The 20,753-nt window shown below is 41.9% G+C and overlaps 2 protein-coding genes across 3 annotated transcripts in view; one reads left to right on the top strand and one right to left on the bottom strand.

Moving 5' to 3' along the window:
- ARMC10 (armadillo repeat containing 10) overlaps positions 1 to 350 on the bottom strand; it is a 52,678-nt gene extending 52,328 nt beyond the window's left edge. For both annotated transcript variants that reach the window (XM_056573495.1, XM_056573496.1), the window contains exon 1: positions 179 to 350. In XM_056573495.1, coding sequence (XP_056429470.1) covers positions 179 to 350 — 172 coding nt within the window. The remainder of the gene's footprint in view (positions 1 to 178) is intronic.
- Positions 351 to 680: 330 nt separating this feature from the next.
- The window catches only part of FBXL13 (F-box and leucine rich repeat protein 13), a 278,659-nt gene continuing 258,586 nt past the window's right edge, over positions 681 to 20,753 (top strand). The window contains exons 1-3 of the mRNA XM_056573483.1: positions 681 to 813; positions 12,260 to 12,363; positions 15,702 to 15,795. Coding sequence (XP_056429458.1) covers positions 739 to 813; positions 12,260 to 12,363; positions 15,702 to 15,795 — 273 coding nt within the window. The 5' untranslated portion in view covers positions 681 to 738. The remainder of the gene's footprint in view (positions 814 to 12,259; positions 12,364 to 15,701; positions 15,796 to 20,753) is intronic.

The following is a 20,753-nucleotide window of genomic DNA, read 5'->3' as shown; positions in this document are numbered from 1 at the left end:
CATTCGCCTATATATTCGCGAATTCGAATATGGGCAATGCCGCTCATCACTACCAGTGACTACAGTGTAACTATTACTACACCGGACCGTCTCCCTGGGAATAGCGGTTGTTACGGCAGCGCGGAGGAAACACGTGTCTAGGGTCAGCACCACCAATATGGTCAGAGGTCGTCCTCACCTGGCCTCCTGCTGTTCACAGGCATGCCCGTCACTCTGTCCAGGATTCTGCCGCCGCTCACGTGTTTTTTCCTCCCAGCATATAGCGCCCTATACACACAGTAACAGACTCCAGTACCGAGCGCTAGGGCCAGCAGGCTTCTCGCCACCGTCACTCTCTCCGCCGGTGACATGTTACGTTCTCTGACCTCACACCTTCAAACCTTTCCCGACTGTACGTCACATTACGTCAAACCCGTCAGCCGAAACAGACTTCGAAGACCACGTGACTTTGTGACGTCGCTTCTGTGGGCCAGGACTTATCCCGCCTCCCCTGATCACGTGACAAGCGGACTATTGCAGTGATTTTATTGACATGGCCCTGTGTGTTGCATCGTGTCCGCCCATGTCGGTATAGGATCTGTGGCCGTACATGGGCGGGTTAGACTAGAGCGACTCTGAGAGAAGGGGTGTGGCCGTCCTATGTGAGAGGGAGGTTTGGGTGGTTGCTAAGGAACGGTAGACGCCACTTTCCTGGGTCAGAGCGCTGAATGGGGTGACAACAATTGTGACTCCAGTAACATGGCATCTCTACGTAATGCAGATGCCCAACTTAGGAACTACATTAGGCAGCACTCGCTGCCCCACATCTATGAGGTAACTTCACACCCTTCTGACTCTCATACCTTACTTAGGGGAAGTCTGTTCGCCATAATGTAATAGTACATATGCTGTAACATATTGGTTTAAGGCAGTGTTTCCCAACCAGTGTGCCTCCAGCTGTTGCAAAACTACAACTCCCAGCATGGCCGGGGGGTTCACAGTAGTTTCTCGCTGGCAGTTTGAGCTGCGACAGAAAATTTGCCGCAGCTCAAACTTGCAGCCGGATACTTACTGTAATCCTCCGCCCATGTGAGTGTACCCTGTACGTTCACATTGGGGGGGAAACATCCAGCTGTTGCAAAACTACAACTCCCAGCATGTACGGTCTATCAGTGCATGCTGGGAGTTGTAGTTTTGCAACAGCTGGAGGCACACTGGTTGGGAAACACTGGTGTAAGCACTAGTTCAGAAATGCTGCAGTCAAACTGTGGCTGCTCAACCGTTTGGATTTGTTTCTATGTAAAAACAGAGAAATACTTCAGTTCAGTAAGGCTGCATTCACACCACGTTTTTGCAATACAGTTCCCCTATACGTTTTCAATGTGAAAACCGCATGCATTGACTCTCCATTGAAAACCGTATGCCAAAAGATGCATCCGGTTGTGTCCGTTTTGCATCCTGTAAGGTTTTGTCAGTTTTTGTCCCGTACCCAAAACCGTACCCTACCACGGTTTTTGGTCCGGGTGAAAAACTGTATTAAACCATAAACATTTTTTTTCTAACATGGGAGCCAATGGGAACCGTACAGAACTGTATGTGCGTACGGTTCCATCCGGTTTTCACAATATGATTTTTGACTTTATACAGTTTTTTTTTCTTGGAATTTCAATCAAACAAGTGAAACTTTATTCATAATGGAGTGAAAAGTTAAAAACATATACTTTTTTTCTTAAAAAACGGATGCAACCGGACATCACTTTTTAAAAACGTACAGTGACCCCCCTCCCCCCCCACCTGCGATGGCCTCGACATATTATAATTTAAACATACGATGGCCTCTCAGAGGCAATTGTATGTTGAAGGCAGCATCAACATACGATGCTTTTGTATGTCGGGGCCATCGCATAAACGGCTATCCGGCAGCACAGACTGCTTCAGCTGCCACCGGATAGCCGTTTAAGGTGCCCCGTGCGGTCACTTACCTGTCCCCGGCTCTCCGGACCGTCCTCTTCGGGATCCCCTGCATCTCTGTTGCTCTCAATCATCGTCATCACGTCACCGCGCATGCCGTCCCGTCATCCAATAGGAGCGGCGTGTGTAGCGAAGTGATGACGGCAATAAGGTACGACGATCCCGGGCAGCGGAGACGCTCTGGAGCGGCGGGGACGCGGCGACAGCGATGGACGGCGACATCCAGGGCAGCAGTGACGGTCTGGAGCGGCGGGCACAGGTGAGTATACGTTCCTAAATTTAACATTGCACAGATCCCTCAACATACGATGGTTTCAACTAACGATGGTTCATTTGGAACGAATTACCATCGCATGTTGAGGGACCACTGTATACGGTTTTTAATTGTATACGGGTTAAAATTTGTACTCACGTTTTGATACAGTTCAGTCCGGTTTTGAGGAATCAAAAACCTGATACGGGAACTGTATTGCAAAAACGTGGTGTGAATGCACCCAAACCCAGACTAGTAATTCCCAAGCAAGCTGTTACAAAACTACAACTCCCAGCATGCCCGGACAGCCTTCGGCTGTGTGGTTAGGGCCTGTGGTCCACTTGGACTGCTGTTAGTTCTGATTATTACACAGCGGAGATGGAATTTGCAGTTATAGCACAGACCCTAAAATCTAGCTGGTAGAGGTCACAGATACATAGCTATAGGAGATATTGTATATTGATGGATAGATACTAGAAACACCTATGGATGACCTGGCATAGTTGCCTTCTGCTGTGGTTTTGCTTGATCAAAGAACACTGCATGCATGATTTTTTCATGTGATGCCTGCAAGCTGGGTGGCATATCTGCCAGATACATATAGGAGTACTCCGGTGGCAAACTATATATATATATATATATTTTTTTTTTTTAAATGAACTGGTGCCAGAAAGTTAAACAGATTTGTAAATTACTTCTATTAAAAAAATATTAATCCTTTCAGTACTTTTTAGCAGCTGTTTTCTACAGAGGAAATTTTTTTTATTTTATTTTTTTTTTGTGTTGTCCACAGTGCTCTCTGCTGACACCTGATGCCCGTATCAGGAACTGTCCAGAGCAGGAGAAAATCCCCATAGCAAACCTATGCTACTCTGGACAGTTCCTGACACGGACAGAGGTGTCAGTAGAGAGCACTGTGGACAAGACAAAAAAGAAATTCAAAAAGTAAAGAATTTCCCCTGTAGCATACAGCTGCTAAAAAGTACTAAAAAGGATTAAGATTTTTTAATATTAGTAATTTACCAATCTGTTTAACTTTCTGGCACCAGTTCATTTAAAAAAAAAAAAAGTTTTCCACTGGAGTACCCCTTTAACTCAGCCTATATTTTTTGCCCATTTGGTAAATTTTTGGGCCTGATTAACGCTAAGTAAAATTTGACATAATTAATTTTACACCTGATTTTTTTTTTTATCTGTAATTGGCTAAAAAAATGGATGCAAAAAAAGTGGCAATTTTTTCTCAAAAAAGCATGCGTGAAATAAAATGTGTATATTTAGCATTTTATGAAAATTTTTTAGTTGGTCGTGTCAGGTCCTTTTTTGCCTTGTCAATGCTAGGGATTGACCGTTTGGGAAAAAAAAAGTTTGGCCGTTTGGGAAAAAAAAGTTAATGAAGATGATTCAACTCCTTCCCTAATAAAAATTTGAATCACTCCCCTTTTCCCATAAAAAAACAAAAAACTGTGTTAATAAAAATAAAATTTGGTGGATTTGAGCTGAGGAAAACCCTACAGATCAGAACAGATGTATAAAAAAAAGCAAAGTGTAGGGAAAGTGGAAACTGTAGGGAAACCTAAGTAAATACCGTGGAAAATAAATTGTAGGGAATTAAAACCCACAAAGAAACCTACACAACACTCTTAGTAAATGAGGTTAGTAAAACCTGCCTCTGTCCGTCTCCAGGGGTCTCCAGATCGCCGATAATACTGATCAATGTTATGCCTTATGCATAGCAATGAACAGTATTAGCTATCAAATGATGGGGGACTATTAAAGTGTAAAAAAAAAAAAAAGTTTAAACATCTTTTTCTCCATTTTACCCCCAGAAAGTGTAAAAAAAATGATTAATTAACATATTTGGTATCGCCACGTGCGTAAATGTCCAATCTATCAAAATATAATGTTATTGATCCTGTACAGTGAACAACGTTGTAAAAAGAAAAAAAAATCCAAAATGTCTGCTTTTTTGTCACATTATATTAAAAAAAAAATTAATAAAAAATGTATTATATACGCAAATGTGGTATCAATAATAAGTTCAGATTACGGCTCAAAAAATTAGCCCTCATAACGCCGCTTATACGGAAAAATGAAAAAGTTATAGGTCATCAAAATAGAGGGATTTTAAACGTACTAATTTGGTTAAAAAGTTTGAATTTTTTTTAAAGTGGTACAATAATAGAAAAGTACGTAATCATGGGTATCATTTTAATTGTATTGACCCAAAGAATAAAGAAAACATGTCATTTTTACCGTACATTGTACAGCGTGAAAACGTAACCTTCCGAAATTTGAAAAATTGCGGTTTTCATTTCAATTTCTCCACAAAAATAGTATTTTTTTGGTTGCGCCATACATTTTATGGTAAAATTAGTGAGGTCATTACAAAGGACAACTGGTCGCGCAAAAAACAAGCCCTCATACTTGTCTGTGCATAAAAATATAAAATAGTTATGATTTTTAGAAGGCGAGGAGATAAAAATGAAAATGCAAAAATAAAATTGGTCTTTAACCCTTTAACAACGCAGGACGTATAGTTACACTCATCAACGGCCGGGACCCGCGGCTAATACCACACATTGCGGCGATGTGCGGTATTAACCCTTTAGAAGCATCGGTCAAAGCTGACCGCCGCTTCTAAAGCGAAAGTGAAAGTATCCCGGCTAGTCAGTCGGTCTGTTCGGGACCGGCGCGGTGAAATCGCGGCGTCCCGAACAGCTTGCAGGATACCGGGAGGGCCCTTACCTGCCTCCTTGGTGTCCGATCGACGAATGACTGATCGACGAATGACTGCTCCGTGCCTGAGATCCGTGTTAATACACGCCAGTGATCAGCATAGGAGATCAGTGTGTGCAGTGTTATAGGTTCCTATGGGACCTATAACACTGCAAAAAAAAAAAAGGAAAAAAAAAGTGTTAATAAAGGTCATTTAACCCCTTCCCTAATAAAAGTTTGAATCACCCCCCTTTTCCCATAAAAAAAATAAAACAGTGTAAATAAAAAAAAATAAACATATGTGGTATCGCCGCGTGCGTAAATGTCCGAACTATAAAAATATATCATTAATTAAACCGCAAGGTCAATGGCGTATGCGCAAAAAAATTCCAAAGTCCAAAAAAGCGTATTTTGGTCACTTTTTATACCATTAAAAAATGAATAAAAAGTGATCAAAAAGTCCGATCAAAACAAAAATCATACCGATAAAAACTTCAGATCACGGCGCAAAAAATTAGCCCTCATACCGCCCTGTACGTGGAAAAATAAAAAAGTTATAGGGTCAGAAGAGGACATTTTTAAACATACATTTTCCTGCATGTAGTTATGATTTTTTCCAGAAGTACGACAAAATCAAACCTATATAAGTAGGATATCATTTTAACCGTATGGACCTACAGAATAATGATAAGGTGTCATTTTTACCGAAAAATGTACTACGTAGAAACAGAAGCCCCCAAAAGTTACAAAACTGCGTTTTTTCTTCGATTTTGTCGCACAATGATTTTTTTTCCGTTTCGTCGTGAATTTTTGGGTAAAATGACTGATGTCACTGCAAAGTAGAATTGGTGACACAAAAAATAAGCCATAATATGAATTTTTGGGTGGAAAATTGAAAGGGTTATGATTTTTAAAAGGTAAGGAGGAAAAAACGAAAGTGCAAAAACAGAAAAACCCTGAGTCCTTAACCTCTTCAGGACCCATGACGTATGCATACGTCATGATTAGACACACAGGTATAGGGCGCAACTCCAGCTGACACGCCGGCAACAGGATTTTAGGTGAGTATACACATGAATGTTCTGACTCACGGTTTAGTAGAAAGTTTCTTTCTTGTTTATTCAAGTATATTCAGGTATTGTCTCACAGGACATCAGGTTAGCAGCATAATTTGCAAGCAGCAAAGGTGGATACAAGCTCCGTGCTCCCTTCAGTCATGGCCCAACGTTTCAGGGGCAAGCCCCCTAAGGGCAAAATTTGCTCTCAAAAAGCCAAATATGACTCCTTCTCTTCTGAGCATTGTAGTTCGCCCGTAGTGCGCTTCAGGTCAACTTATGGGGTACCTCCATACTCGGAAGAGATGGGGTTACAAATTTTGGGGGGTATTTTCTGCTATTAACCCTTGCAAAAATGTTAAATTTGGGGGGGGAAACACACATTTTTGTGAAATTTTTTTTTTTTTTTTACGTATGCAAAAGTCGTGAAACCCCTGTGGGGTATTAAGGCTCACTTTATTCCTTGTTACGTTCCTCAAGGGGTCTAGTTTCCAAAATGGTATGGCATGTGGGTATTTTTTGTTGTCCTGGCACCATAGGGGCTTCCTAAATGCGACATGCCCCGAGCAAAATTTGCTCTCAAAAAGCCAAATATGACTCCTTCTCTTCTGAGCATTGTAGTTCGCCCATAGTGCACTTCATGTCAACTTATAGGGTACCTCCATACTCAGAAGAGATGGGGTTACAAATTTTGGGGGCTATTTTCTGCTATTAACCCTTGCAAAAATGTGAAATTTGGGGGGAAGCACACATTTTATTGACATTTTTTTAAAAATGTTTTACATATGCAAAAGTCGTGAAACCCCTGTGGGGTATTAAGGCTCACTTTATTCCTTGTTACGTTCCTCAAGGGGTCTAGTTTCCAAAATGGTATGCCATGTGTTTTTTTTTTTTTCTGTTCTGGCACCATAGGGGCTTCCTAAATGCAACATGCCCCGCAAAAACCATTTCAGAAAAACGTACTCTCCAAAATCCCCCTGTCGCTCCTTCCCTTCTGAGCCCTCTACTGTGCCCGCCGAACGATTTACATAGACATATGAGGTATGTGCTTAGTCGAGAGAAATTGGGCTACAAATTAGAAGTAAACATTTTCTCCTTTTACCCCTTGTAAAAATTCAAAAATTGGGTCTACAAGAACATGCGAGTGTAAAAAATGGAAATTGTGAATTTTCTCTTTCACTTTGCTGCTATTCCTGTGAAACACCTAAAGGGTAAAAATGTCATTTTGAATATTTTGGGGGGTGCAGTTTTTATAATGGGGTCATTTGTGGGGTATTTCTAAGATGAAGACCCTTCAAATCCACTTCAAACCTGAACTGGTCCCTGAAAAATTGTGATTTTGGAAATTTTGTGAAAAATTGGAAAATTGCTGCTGAACTTTGAAGCCCTCTGGTGTCTTCCAAAAGTAAAAACTCGTCAATTTTATGATGCAAATATAAAGTAGACATATTGTATATGTGAATAAAATAAAATAATATTTGGAATATCCATTTTCATTACAAGCAGAGAGCTTCAAAGTTAGAAAAATGCAAAATTTTCACATTTTTCATCAAATTTTGGGATTTTTCACCAAGAAAGGATGCAAGTTACCAAAAAATTTTACCACTAAGTTAAAGTAGAATATGTCACGAAAAAACAATCTCGGAATCAGAATGATAACTAAAAGCATTCCAGAGTTATTAATGTTTAAAGTGACAGTGGTCAGATGTGCAAAAAATGACCGGGTCCTAAGGTGTAAAATGGCTGGGTCCTTAAGGGGTTAAGGGGTTAAAGGGGTACTCCGGTGAAAAACTTTTTTTTTTTAAATCAACTGGTACAGTGGAAATTCTTTTCCGTTTGAAACACAGAGCTGTCTGCTGACATCATGAGCACAGTGCTCTCTGCTGACATCTCTGTCCATTTTAGGAACTGACCAGAATAAAAGGAAATCCCTATAGCAAACATATGCTGTTCTGGACAGTTCCTAAAATGGACAGAGATGTCAGCAGAGAGCACTGTGCTAGTGATGTCAGCAGACAATTCTGTGTTTCAAAAAGAAAATAATTTCCGCTGTAGTATTCAGCAGCTAATAAGTACAGGAAGGATTAAGATTTTTAATAGAAGTAATTTACAAATCTGGTTAACTTTCTGTTACCAGTTGATTTAACAGAAAAAAGTTTTTCACCGGAGTACCCCTTTAAGGCCCAAATGGGCTGAGTCCTTAACTTCTTAAGGACCCATGACGTACGCGTACGTCATGAGTCTGCTCCCGATCTATATCACGGGGCCACGCCGTGGCCCCGCATCATAGCCGGGACCCGTGGCTAATAGCGCGCAGCATTGATCGCGGTGCCGCGCGCTATTAACCCTTTAGACGAGGCGTTCAAAGTTGAACGCCGAGTCTAAAGTGAAAGTGAAACCATGCCGGTTAGCTCAGGGAGCTGTTCGGGATCGCCGCGGTGAAATCGCGGCATCCCGAACAGTTTACATGACAGCCAGAGGGTCCCTACCTGCCTCCTCGCTGTCCGATCGCTGAATGACTGAGATCCAGGCATGAGCAGTCAAGCGGCAGAATCATCGATCAGTGGTTTCTTATGAGAAACCAGTGATCAATGATAAAGATCAGTGTGTGCAGTGTTATAAGTCCCTATGGGAGCTATAACACTGCAAAAAAAAAGTGAATAAAGATAATTTAACACCTCCCCTAATAAAAGTTTGAATCACCCCCCTTTTCTCATAAAAAAAAAAAAAAAAAAACTATAAAAATAAACATATATGGTATCGCCACGTGCGGAAATGTCTGAATTATAAAAATATATTGTTAATTAAACCGCACTGTCAATGGCGTACGCGCAAAAAATTCCAAAGTACAAAATAGTGCATTTTTGGTCACTTTTTATATAATGAAAAAATTAATAAAAAGTGATCAATAAGTCCGATCAATGCAAAAATGGTACCGCTAAAAACTTCAGATCAAAAAGTTATAGGGGTCAGAATATGACAATTTTAAATGTATACATTTTCCTGCATGTAGTTATGATTTTTTCCAGAAGTACGACAAAATCAAACCTATATAAGTAGGGTATCATTTTAACCGTATGGACCTAAAGAATAAAGATAAGGTGTCATTTTTACCGAAAAATGTACTGTGTAGAAACGGAAGCCCCCAAAAGTTACAAAATGGTGGGGTTTTTTTTTCAATTTTGTCTCACAATTTTTTTTCCGTTTCACAGTAGATTTTTGGGTAAAATGACTGACGTTATTACAAAGTAGAATTGGTGGTGCAAAAAATAAGCCATCATTTGGATTTTTAGGTGGAAAATTGAAAGAGTTATGATTTTTTAAGGGTAAGGAGGAAGAAACGAAAATGCAAAACCTTAAAAACCCCAGGTCCTTAAGGGGTTAAGGGGTTAAATTGTGGTTGAACAACATCATTTAAATAAAAAAATTATGAATCTGGCCTAGGCAAAAATAATGGTAAAGTAAACTTAGCCCCTTAAGGACCAAGGACGTATGAGTACCTCCTTGGTCCCGCTCCCGTGATATAACGCGGGGTCCCACGGTGACCCCGCATCATATCACGGCGGACCCGGCGTTAGTGAAGCCGGGACCCGCCTCTAATAGCGCGCGGCACTGATCGCGGTGCCGTGCGCTCTATTAACCCGGTATAATCGCGGCATCCAGAACAGCTGTACTACAGGAGGAAGGTCTCTTACCTTCCTTCCTGCAGTCCGATCTCTGATTGAATGCTTCAAGCCTGAGATCCAGGCTGGAGCAATCAATCGCCGAAAACCCTGATCAATGCATCCCTATGGAGATGCATTGAACACAGTTAAAGATCAGTAAATGCAATATTATAGCCCCCTGGGGGCTATAATATTGCAAAAGAAAAGTGTAAAAAAAAATCATTAACCCTTTGAATTATCCCTTCCCCTAAGAAAAGTTTGAATCACCCAGCATTTCCAATAATAAAAAAAAACAGTGTAAATAAAAACAAAAATAAACATATGTGGTATTGCCGCATGCGGAAATGTCCGATTTAAAAAAAATATACTGATAATTAAACCGCACGGTCAATGGCATACGCGCCAAAAAAATTCCAAAGTCCAAAATAGCGTATTTTTGTTCACTTTTTATATCATGAAAAGATGAATAAAAAGCGATCAAAAAGTCAGATCAATGCAAAAATGGTACCGACAAAAACTTCAGATCACGGCCCAAAAAATGAACCCTCATAGCGCCCTAAACACGGAAAAATAAAAAAGTTATAGGGGTCAGAAGATGACAATTTTAAACGTATACATTTTCCTGCATGTAGTTATGATTTTTTTCTGAAGCAATACAAAATCAAACCTATATAAGTAGGGAATCATTTTAATCGTATGGACCTAGAGAATAAAAATAAGGTATAATTTCTACCAAAAAATGTACTACGTAGAAACGGAAGACCCCAAATGTACAAAATGGCTGTATTTTTTCAATTTTGTCGCACAATGATTTTTTTTCCCGTTTCGCTGTAGATTTTTTGGGTAAAATGACTGATATCATTACAAAGTAGAATTAGTGGCACAAAAAATAAGCCATAATATAGATTTTTAGGTGCAAAATTTTAAGAGTTATGATTTTTTAAAGGTAAGGAGGAAAAAACGAAAGAGCAAAAACCGAAAAACGCCCTGTCCTTAAAGGGGTACTCCGCTGCTGGGGACCCCGGGGATTGCTGCTGCAGCACCCCGCTATCATTACTGTGCAGAGCGAGATCGCTCTGCACGTAATGACGGGCAATACAGGGGCCGGAGCATCGTTACGTCACGGCTCCGCCCCTCGTGACGTCACGGCCCGCCCCCGTCAATACAAGTCTATGGGAGGGGGCGTGGCGGTCGGCATGCCCCCTGCCATAGACTTGTATTAAGGGGACGGGCCGTGATGTCATGAGGGGCGGAGCCATGACGTTACGCTGCTCCGGCCCCTGTATCGCCCGTCATTACGCACAGAGCGAACTCGCTCTGTGCAGTAATGATGGCGGGGTGCCGCAGCGGCGATCCCCGGGGTCCCCAGCAGCTGGACCGCGGCGATCTAACATCTTATCCCCTATCCTTTGGATAGGGGATAAGATGCCAGGGGCGGAGTACCCCTTTAAGGGGTTAATATTTTTTTGCACAACCTTTTGAGGCAGTTACTGCAAGACTTCTGTACTCCAGTTATCCAATTGTCCCAGCTGTCTCAGATTTTAAATGAGCACTGTCAGATTCAAAACTTTTTATATGTTTTACGTGTACTTTTAAACTTATTAAAAGCTACGTTTTAATGGCACCTCTGTCCATGGGACATAGTGTATTGATTCCAGCAGCAGCAGATCCGCAGCAGAAAATACGCAGAAAAGACACACTGCTGCGATAAGCGAGTCGCCGCGCATGCGCTGTGTACTCGCACACATGGCGGCCGCTCCCCGTACTAGGTCGAGAGCAGCCGCGATGTGCGAGTATACTGCGCCTCGCACATTTCAGCAGTGTGTCTGCTCGTAGCAGAGTATTGCCGCTCCAAGTAGGCACATGTGAGGCACCCTGTAGGGGTCCTTTGGCGGCGAATCCGCAGCGTAAAATATGCTTTTGATCTGCTCGTCAGAACATACCCTAAGGGCTCTTTCTCACGAATGGATCCACAGCATATTTTACGCCGCGGATCCGCCGACGTTGGACCCCTACAATGTGTCTCAGATGTGCCTGCTCGGAGTGGCAATCTGCCGCTGCTTGTCCCGGGCGTCAGGCAATAGGATTTCCACATCTCTGATATAATGTTATTATCTACATTATGTAAAATGTTTTTGCACATGACAGGTACACTTTGAATCATTATATTAGGGAACTGTTATATTTCTTATTACTTTAGGTGAAAATTCCCTAAAGGTATGTTCATACAATAGAATTTAAGCAAAATTACATTTGGGAATTTGACCCATTCACACTGAGAAATTTTCCAGCACGAAAACTGACTTTCTGAAAGAAATACCTTGTTCATTCTTTCGGTGGAATTATGCGATGACTGCGTTGTTGTCAAAGGTAATGCTGCAGGTCAGGGCAGTCCTAACACCAGTGCAGTGACGTTTCTGCAGCACATTATGTTTTAATGTTTCAGTGGGTAAGCACCAAATTAACTGTGAAATTTCCACAGTGGAAAATCCACAGACAATTTTATAAACGTGAATGTACCCTAAAGGTGAATAAGGTTGGTGCATACATAATTCTGAAAACGTTGCAATTGTGAATGAAAATATATTGCATCTGATCAAATTGTCTACATGCTTTTCCAGGCTTTGCTATGTGGACTGTGTGCAATGTGTCCAGAAAACCCACTTCAGTTTTTGGAGGAGAAAATCAAGGAAATGTTAGAGACGGGTCATCATTCTCTTCTATGGTACTGCTATAATTTTTCTAAATATTATAAAAGAATTATTCTGAGCAAAGTTCCTCTTACAGCAGCCTCCTGTGGAATCGGCCACATGGGTATTAAAGGGAAACTGAAAGCAAGGTCACCTGCACTAACCTAAATATACACGAAGATGGTGCTGGCTCAGCCATTCAGGAGATATTTATGTTGTTGCTAATGTGTTAATTTCTTCATATCTGTAATGAAGTTGGACTGCTGCTGTATGTGCAATGTGCACTTTGTCTGATAACCCCACCCATAGACATGAACATGCGTGACGGCGGTGGTCCAGGATTACAGGGTGCTGGGACCCCTGCGATCAGACATCTTATCCCCAAGGGCCCAAATTTATCAAAGTGTGTGACAGGAAAAGTGGAGTGATTTTCCCACAGCAACCAATCACAGCTCAGCTTTCACGATGCTAGAGCTAAATATAATACTGCCACACACTATAGCTATAGCCCCTTAAATCCATTATAATACACAGTGTCCCACAAATCAATTAATCATATACTGTGCCCACATAAATCAATTTATTGTACACATATTATACCCTGTGCCCCATATATGAATTTAGTACCCCACATTTCCCTCTATCTAATAATGCCCCATTAGTATTAAAGGACAAATGCAGCGGAAAACACTTATCCCCTATCCCTATTAGCTGCCATGGCTAATGCCGACATCATAGATCACGGGGTCCCGATCAGGGAAAAAATGTTAATAAATTTTGAATAAGCCCCATCTCTAAATAAAGTTTGAAAAACCACCCTTTTCCCATTTTTTTATACAATAATGTAGACAAAAATGAACATATAAGGTATTGCCGCATTTGTAAATGCCCAAACTATTAAAATACAATGTTTATTAAAGCACAGGGTCAATGGCTTAATTAGAAAAATGCCAAAGTCCAGAATTGCATACTTTGGGTCACTTCATATATCAGAAACAAATTAATGAAAAGTAAACAAAAAGCCCCATCAAAACAAAAATGGTATCAATAAAAACTACAGATCACAACGCAAAAGATGTGCCCTCATACATCACTGTATACAGAAAAATAGTCATAGGGGTCAGGAGAGGACAATTTTAAGAATACTAATTTTTTACAAAAAGTTACAATTTTTAAAAGTAGTGAAACAAATTATAACTTATAGAAATTGGGTATCATTGTAATCAAATGGACCTACAGAATAAATAAATGTTTGATATTTTTACTGAAAAGTGCACTGTATAGAAACTAAAGCTCCCAAAACTTACAAAATGGTGGTTTTTTTATTTTTATTTCGCCCCACAAATAAAATGAGTGACATCATTACAAAGTAAAATTTGTCCTGCCAAAAACAAGAGTCATATGAATGTGTAGGGGGGAAATTGAAAGTGTTATGGCTATTAGAAGGTGCAGAATAAAATAGTGCAAAAATGAAAAATCCTGTGTACTTAAGAGGTTAAAAACAGTGCAATAATCGAAAAGCATGTAAACATCGGTTTCCATCTTATCATATTGACCCACAGAATAAAGCACACTACGGTGATGTACACTGCTTAAAAACCGAAACCCCTCAAAAGTAGCAAAATTCCAGTTTTCTTTTTAACTTATCGCCACAAATAATATTTTTGCACCAACATTTTTTTTGATAAAATGAAATATACCATTAAAAAGTACAATTGGTCGCACAAAAAACAATTAGGTCTCTTAGGAGGAAAAAACTAAAATGTAAAGATAAATGCCATAATAGGGAGTGTATTTAAGGGGTTAAAACATAATACTGGCAAACCGGAAAGAACAGAATTGTGAACTTATGAGGCACAGAGGCCTTTTTAAGAGGGCCTCTGTTTAAGAATTTGCCTCATATGTGATATTTAGTTTGTAAAAAAAAAGGCATTGTGATTCCACATTGGATTAACATTGGTCGTATTTTCAGCAAAAATGATTTTTGTAGAATGTTGTGACCACCTTTTATTTGGAACCCCTAGTCATTTTAATGGGTCAGTCTTAGAAATTTCTACAATATGTCTTAAGCATCTGAGTTTCCATTGCATGACCCAGACAGTAGGACCAGGAGTTTAATGACTGCACAACTGTTCATCATACAGTAAAAACACTTAAATGGGCACTGTCATGAAATAAATAAATTGATATGTTGTAGTACTTAAGTACTACAACATATCTCTAATATACTTTAATTAAAAAAAGTGATTTTAAACTAGTTTAAAATCACTTAAATTCGGCCACTAGGGGTCGCCCTCCTAGTGGCTGAATTCATTCGGCAGTGACGTCACTACAGAATTTCGACTCATTTAAGCCTGGCAATGAGTCGAAATTCAGTCACTGCGGTGCTCGCACCCGCCTGTCAATCAGACAGGCGGGAGCGAGTGCTTTGAAGGAAGTGGATGTGCGCAGGCTCCCGGGGACAAGGTAAAGTATTATGCTGGGGGGGGGGGGGTTGCGTGTTTACCTATACAGTATGCCTCCAGTTTCCCCACTACAACTCCCAGCATGCCCTGACAGCCAATAGATGTCAGGGCAAGCTGGGAGTTGTAGTGGGGAAACAGCTGGAGGGACACTGAATAGGTGAACTAAGGGGGGTGGGGAGGGGGAGTGGGTTGTGCTGTCACTGTTCTTTTGCCGGGGGGGGGGGGGGGGGGGTTGCGGGCTGCTGTCACCGTTCTTTTGCTGGGGGGGGGGGGGGTTGCGGGCTGCTGTCACTGTTCTGTTGCCGGGAGGGGGGGGGGGGGGTTGTGGGCTGCTGAGACTGTTCTGCCGGGGAGTGGGTTGAGCGGCACGACGGGGCGGGGGGGTTGCGGGCTGAGCGGGGGGGGGGCGGTATGTGCGGCGATCACAGATCCGGTGTTCACCTATACATGGTGCATCCAGTTGTTTCCCCACTACAACTCCCAGCATGCCCTGGCAGCCAATAGATGTCAGGGCAAGCTGGGAGTTGCAGTGGGGAAACAGCTGGAGGCACCCTGTATAGGTGAACTAAGGGCGGAAGTGTCAGCCCCAGCAGGCATCAGTGACGTGGTGCCTGCTGGGGAAGTCTGCCTGGTAGTGAGCACACTACCAGGCAGACAAAAAGGCATTTTTAATATGTAAAAAAAAAAAAAATTAAAGGCAGGGAGGGGGTTAGGGATAGATGGGTAATAGGCAGGGATAGAAAAAAGAAAAAAAGTGATGGTGGGAGCTACCCTTTAATTTGCTGAAACCATAATGCAAATTTGAGGCACATACTGAATATATAAGAAAAATACTTAATTTGCTTTACAGTTTTATATTTTCTTATCTTACATCAGTAGTCACATTTCTCTGTTTTCTTTCTAAACAGGGATTCGTATATAGATGATTCAAGGAAACCCAAAGTTAAGGCAATGGCAGGAAGCTACTTTGAATACCTTTATGGCCAGGATGAAGATCAGTTGGTAATTTCTTTCTCTATCACTTAGAAACCTGATTAAAAGTACTCTTGTACTACCTGTCCTAAAGAATTTAACATCCTATTGTAAAACAATACAGAGTTCCTTTTTATTAGAATTAGAGACATGGTGGCAAGGTATAAGTTAAGAGTGTTACTTGCTAATGTGTGATAAAACATGTCTTAGGGTGGGTTCACACTAGGTTTTTAGCATCCAGTCACCGGATCCGGCTGGAGTAGTGAAAACCGGGACCTGGCCCGTATCTCCTTCATTTGAATGAGTCGACGGGAGTCATATAGTCGCTCTGGTCTGCTCATTTTTGCTCCATACTCGGTTTTCTGACCAGACCTAAAACCGTGGTATACCGTGGTTTTAGGTCCGGTTACAAATCCAGATACGGGGCAAAAATGAGTCGACTGGAGTCACTATCTGACTGCGGTCGGCTCATACAAATGAATGAGATACAGGCCGGGTCCAGCTGAGCGCCCAGTTTTCACTTTCCCAGCCGGATCTGGTGACCATATGCTCAAAACCTAGTGTGAACCCACCCTCACAGGAAAGAGTATAATTTATTCAATGGTGGAATTAAGGTCTCAGCTGTCTGAGCTGTATGCTTACCATATAAGTTTATCTACATAACTCAGCGAGCCATGCAAGGGGCATGATCGTGATGAAATAAAAAATTGCCTTTCATATACTTTACTGTTTCCACAAAGCTGAAAGCAGACAGTTCACTAAGAAGTTGTATACTATAACATTATGACTTCCCTACACTGGAGCTAAGTGAACTATCCAAACCATAATAAAACGTGCATGTAACTTTATATCAACCACACTTAACTTGTGTGCATTTTGAGAACAACTTTTCTGCCTCCATGAGATTTACCAGTATGCTGCCAGATGCTAAAACATTATTCATATAATCTTGAAATAATAGTTTTTTCTCCTCTAGAATTCAATGACAGTATATTTTCACCACTCCAGCAAACGCTTGGCATTTTGTTTGTAAGTGGTATTCTCAGTTATGGAATCCCAATCTCATGTAGCACGTATTGATTTATTTTTTGTGTCCTAGCAATACTTATATACATATGTTGTTTGAGTATGCCTTGCAACTAGAATAGGAGATCATCGAACTTCGAGGGTACCGGGAGTTTTCGTGGTGCTGATCAGTGCAGACACAATCCACCTGGATTGTGTCTACCCTGATCAGCACCACGAAAACTCCCAGTACCCTAGAAGTTCGATGATCTCCTGAGTTCCTACAGGAAGGCTGCAGACGGGCTTCTGAATACAGTTGATATTCTCTACGTGCTGTCCATTGTTGTGTATGTCGGTACACATCCAGAGCGGGTAAGAGGCCATTGTGCCCCCTCCGTATTGCTTTTAATCCAGCACGTGTGATCCTCCACAGGGAGCGCCTTTTGTTGTTTTTTTATTGCAACTAGAATAGACAATTTTCATATGCCACATATCTGAACATATTGTAACTCCATTCTGTGAGCTTACATAATTTGACAGCTGATATTTTGCTATTTCTGGATATTTAACCTCTTCAGGACATAGGGCGTATGGATACGCCCTGCATCCCGAGTCCTTAAGGACCGAGGGCGTATCCATACGCCCGTGGGAATTCCGGCCCCCACCGCTAGCCGGTTGGGGACCGGAGCCGGATGCCTGCTGAAATCGTTCAGCAGGCATCCCGGCATATCGCCCAGGGGGGTCATTATGCCCCCCCATGTCGGCGATCGCCGCAGATCGCTGGACAATTCAGTCCAGCGATCTGCGGCGATTCCGGGTCAATCGGGTCTCCAGTGACCCGGAATTACTGGCTGTTCGGGGCCGTCTCTGACGGCCCCGAACAGCCAGAGCCTGCAGGGGTGAGGTGGCACTGGATTACCGGCCGACCAATCAGGGCGCCTGCTGCGGGTGTCACTCCTGCACCCGCTCCGCCCCTCTTCCGGAGGACGTGAGCGGGTGCGGGACGTGCACCCCGGGTGCTGGGGACCCCGATCCCCGGCGTTAATGTTGGGATCGGGGCCCCAGGAGCAGCGGCGGCGGCGGGACTGACTCTCCGGCGTGGATCGTTGGAGGTGAGTGACAGCCTCCTGCTGTTGCTTAGCAACAGCTCCCAGCATGCAAAAAGGGCATGCTGGGAGCTGTAGTTATGCAACAGCAGGAGGCAGACCACCACAACTCCCAGCATTCCCTTATGGGCATGCTGGGACCTATGGTTTTGCAACAGCTGGAGGCACATTTTTTCTATGGAAAAGTGTACCTTCAGCTGTTGTATAACTACAACTCCCAGCTTGCACAAACAGCTAAAGTGCATGCTGGGAGTTGTAGTGGTGCATCTGCTGGTTGCATAGCTACAACTCCCAGCATGCCCGTTGGCTGTCGGTGACTGCTGAGAGTTGTAGTTTTGCAACAGCTGAAGGCACACTGGTTGTGAAACACTGAGTTAGGTCACAAACTCAGTGATACATAACCAGTGTGCCTACAGTTGTTGCAAAACTACAACTCTCAGCAGTCACCGACAGCCAACGGGCATGCTGGGAGTTGTAGTTATGCAACAGCTGGATGTCCCCCCCCCCCCAATGTGAACGTACAGGGTACACTCACATGGGCGGAGGATTACAGTAAGTATCTGTGGCTGCAAGTTTGAGCTGCCGCAAACTTTCTGCTGCAGCTCAAACTGCCAGCGAGAAACTACTGTGAACCCCCGCCCGTGCGACTGTACCCTAAAAACACTACACTACCACAAAAAATAAAATAAAAAGTAAAAAAACACTACATATACACGTACCCCTACACAGCCCCCCTCCCCTCCCCAATAAAAATCAAAAATGTCTGGTACGCCACTGTTTCCAAAACGGAGCCTCCAGCTGTTGCAAAACAACTCCCAGTATTGTCGGACAGCCGTTGACTGTCCAGGCATGCTGGGAGTTTTGCAACAGCTGGAGGCACCCTGTTTGGGAATCACTGGTGTAGAATACCCCTATGTCCTCCCCTATGCAAGTCCCTAATTTAGGCCTCAAATGCGCATGGCGCTCTCATTTTGGAGCCCTGTCGTATTTCAAGGCAACAGTTTAGGGCCACATATGGGGTATCGCCGTACTCGGGAGAAATTGTGTTACAAATTTTGGGGGATATTTTCTGCTTTTACCCTTTTTAAAAATTTTAAATTTTTGGGAAAACAAGCTTTTTAGGTAAAAAAAAAATTTTTTTTTTACATATGCAAAAGTCGTGAAACACCTGTGGGGTATAAAGGTTCACTTAACCCCTTGTTACGTTCCCCGAGGGGTCTAGTTTCCAAAATAGTATGCCATGTGTTTTTTTTTTTTGCTGTCCTGGCACCATAGGGGCTTCCTAAATGCGGCATGCCCCCAGAGCAAAATTTGCTTTCAAAAAGCCAAATGTGACTGCTTCTCTTCCGAGACCTGTAGTGCGCCAGCAGAGCACTTTTCACCCCCATATGGGGTGTTTTCTGAATCGGGAGAAATTGGGCTTCAAATTTTTAGGGGTATTTTCTGCTATTACCCTTTTTAAAAATAAAAAATTTTGGGGAAAACAAGCATTTTTGGTAAAAAATATTTTTTTTTTTTTTACATTTGCAAAAGTCGTGAAACACCTGTGGGGTATTAAGGTTCACTTTATCCCATGTTACATTCCCCGAGGGGTCTAGTTTCCAAAATGGTATGCCATGTGTTTTTTTTTTTGCTGTTCTGGCACCATAAGGGCTTCCTAAAGGTGACATGCCCCCCAAAAACCATTTCAGAAAAACGTACTCTCCAAAATCCCCTTGTCGCTCCTTCCCTTCTGAGCCCTCTACTGCGCCCGCCGAACAATTTACATAGACATATGAGGTATGTGCTTACTCGAGAGAAATTGGACTACAAATACAAGTAAAAATTTTGTCCTTTTACCCCTTGTAAAAATTCAAAAATTGGGTCTACAAGAACATGTGTAAAAAGTGTAAAAAGTGTAAAAAATGAAGATTGTGAATTTTCTCCTTCACTTTGCTGCTATTCGTGTGAAACACCTAAAGGGTTAAAACGCTGACTGAATGTCATTTTGAATACTTTGGGGGGTGTAGTTTTTATAATGGGGTCATTTATGGGGTATTTCTAATATAAAGACCCTTCAAATCCACTTCAAACCTGAACTGGTCCCTGAAAAATACTGAGTTTGAAAATTTTGTGAAAAATCGGAAAATTGCTGCTGACCGTTGAAGCCCTCTGGTGTCTTCCAAAAGTAAAAACTCATCAATTTTATGATGCAAACATAAAGTAGACATATTGTATATGTGAACCCAAAAAAAAATGTATTCGTAATATCCATTTTCCTTACAAGCAGAGAGCTTCAAAGTTAGAAAAATGCAAAATTTTCAAATTTTTCATCAAATTTACGGATTTTTCACTAAGAAAGGATGCAAGTATCGACAAAAATTTACCACTATGTTAAAGTAGAATATGTCACGAAAAAACAATCTCGGAATCAGAATGATAACTAAAAGCATTCCAGAGTTATTAATGTTTAAAGTGACAGTGGTCAGATGTGCAAAAAACGCTCCGGTCCTTAAGGCCAAAATGGGCTCCGTCCTGAAGGGGTTAATTTACCAGCACATACAGCTGACCAAGGCAACTCTATCTGGGCATAAAGATGACTAGCTGACTTGTATGCTGTGACTGTCTTTGGTGAATGCCACTGGCCACTACTGTAGTCTGTTTGTAGACTTAAAGGCATACTCCAAGTAATATCTTAAGTTTAATTGTGCTCAAGCAGATGGTAAATAGAAGGAAAACCTATACTTCTAAAAACAGAACATGGCTGCACATCCACAACTTGAAGTTTAGGGACCCACTCTTATCAGGTGGCCTTGACCTGGAAAGTGGGCTTGCATGTTTTCATCAAAAGGTACACTAGCAACCTGTTAGTTTTTGAAATTATGCTGAGAAGCATAC

This window comes from Hyla sarda, chromosome 4 (genome assembly GCF_029499605.1).
Source record: "Hyla sarda isolate aHylSar1 chromosome 4, aHylSar1.hap1, whole genome shotgun sequence".
Classification (NCBI taxonomy): domain Eukaryota; kingdom Metazoa; phylum Chordata; class Amphibia; order Anura; family Hylidae; genus Hyla; species Hyla sarda.
This window is presented reverse-complemented; position numbering and strand designations above follow the sequence as displayed.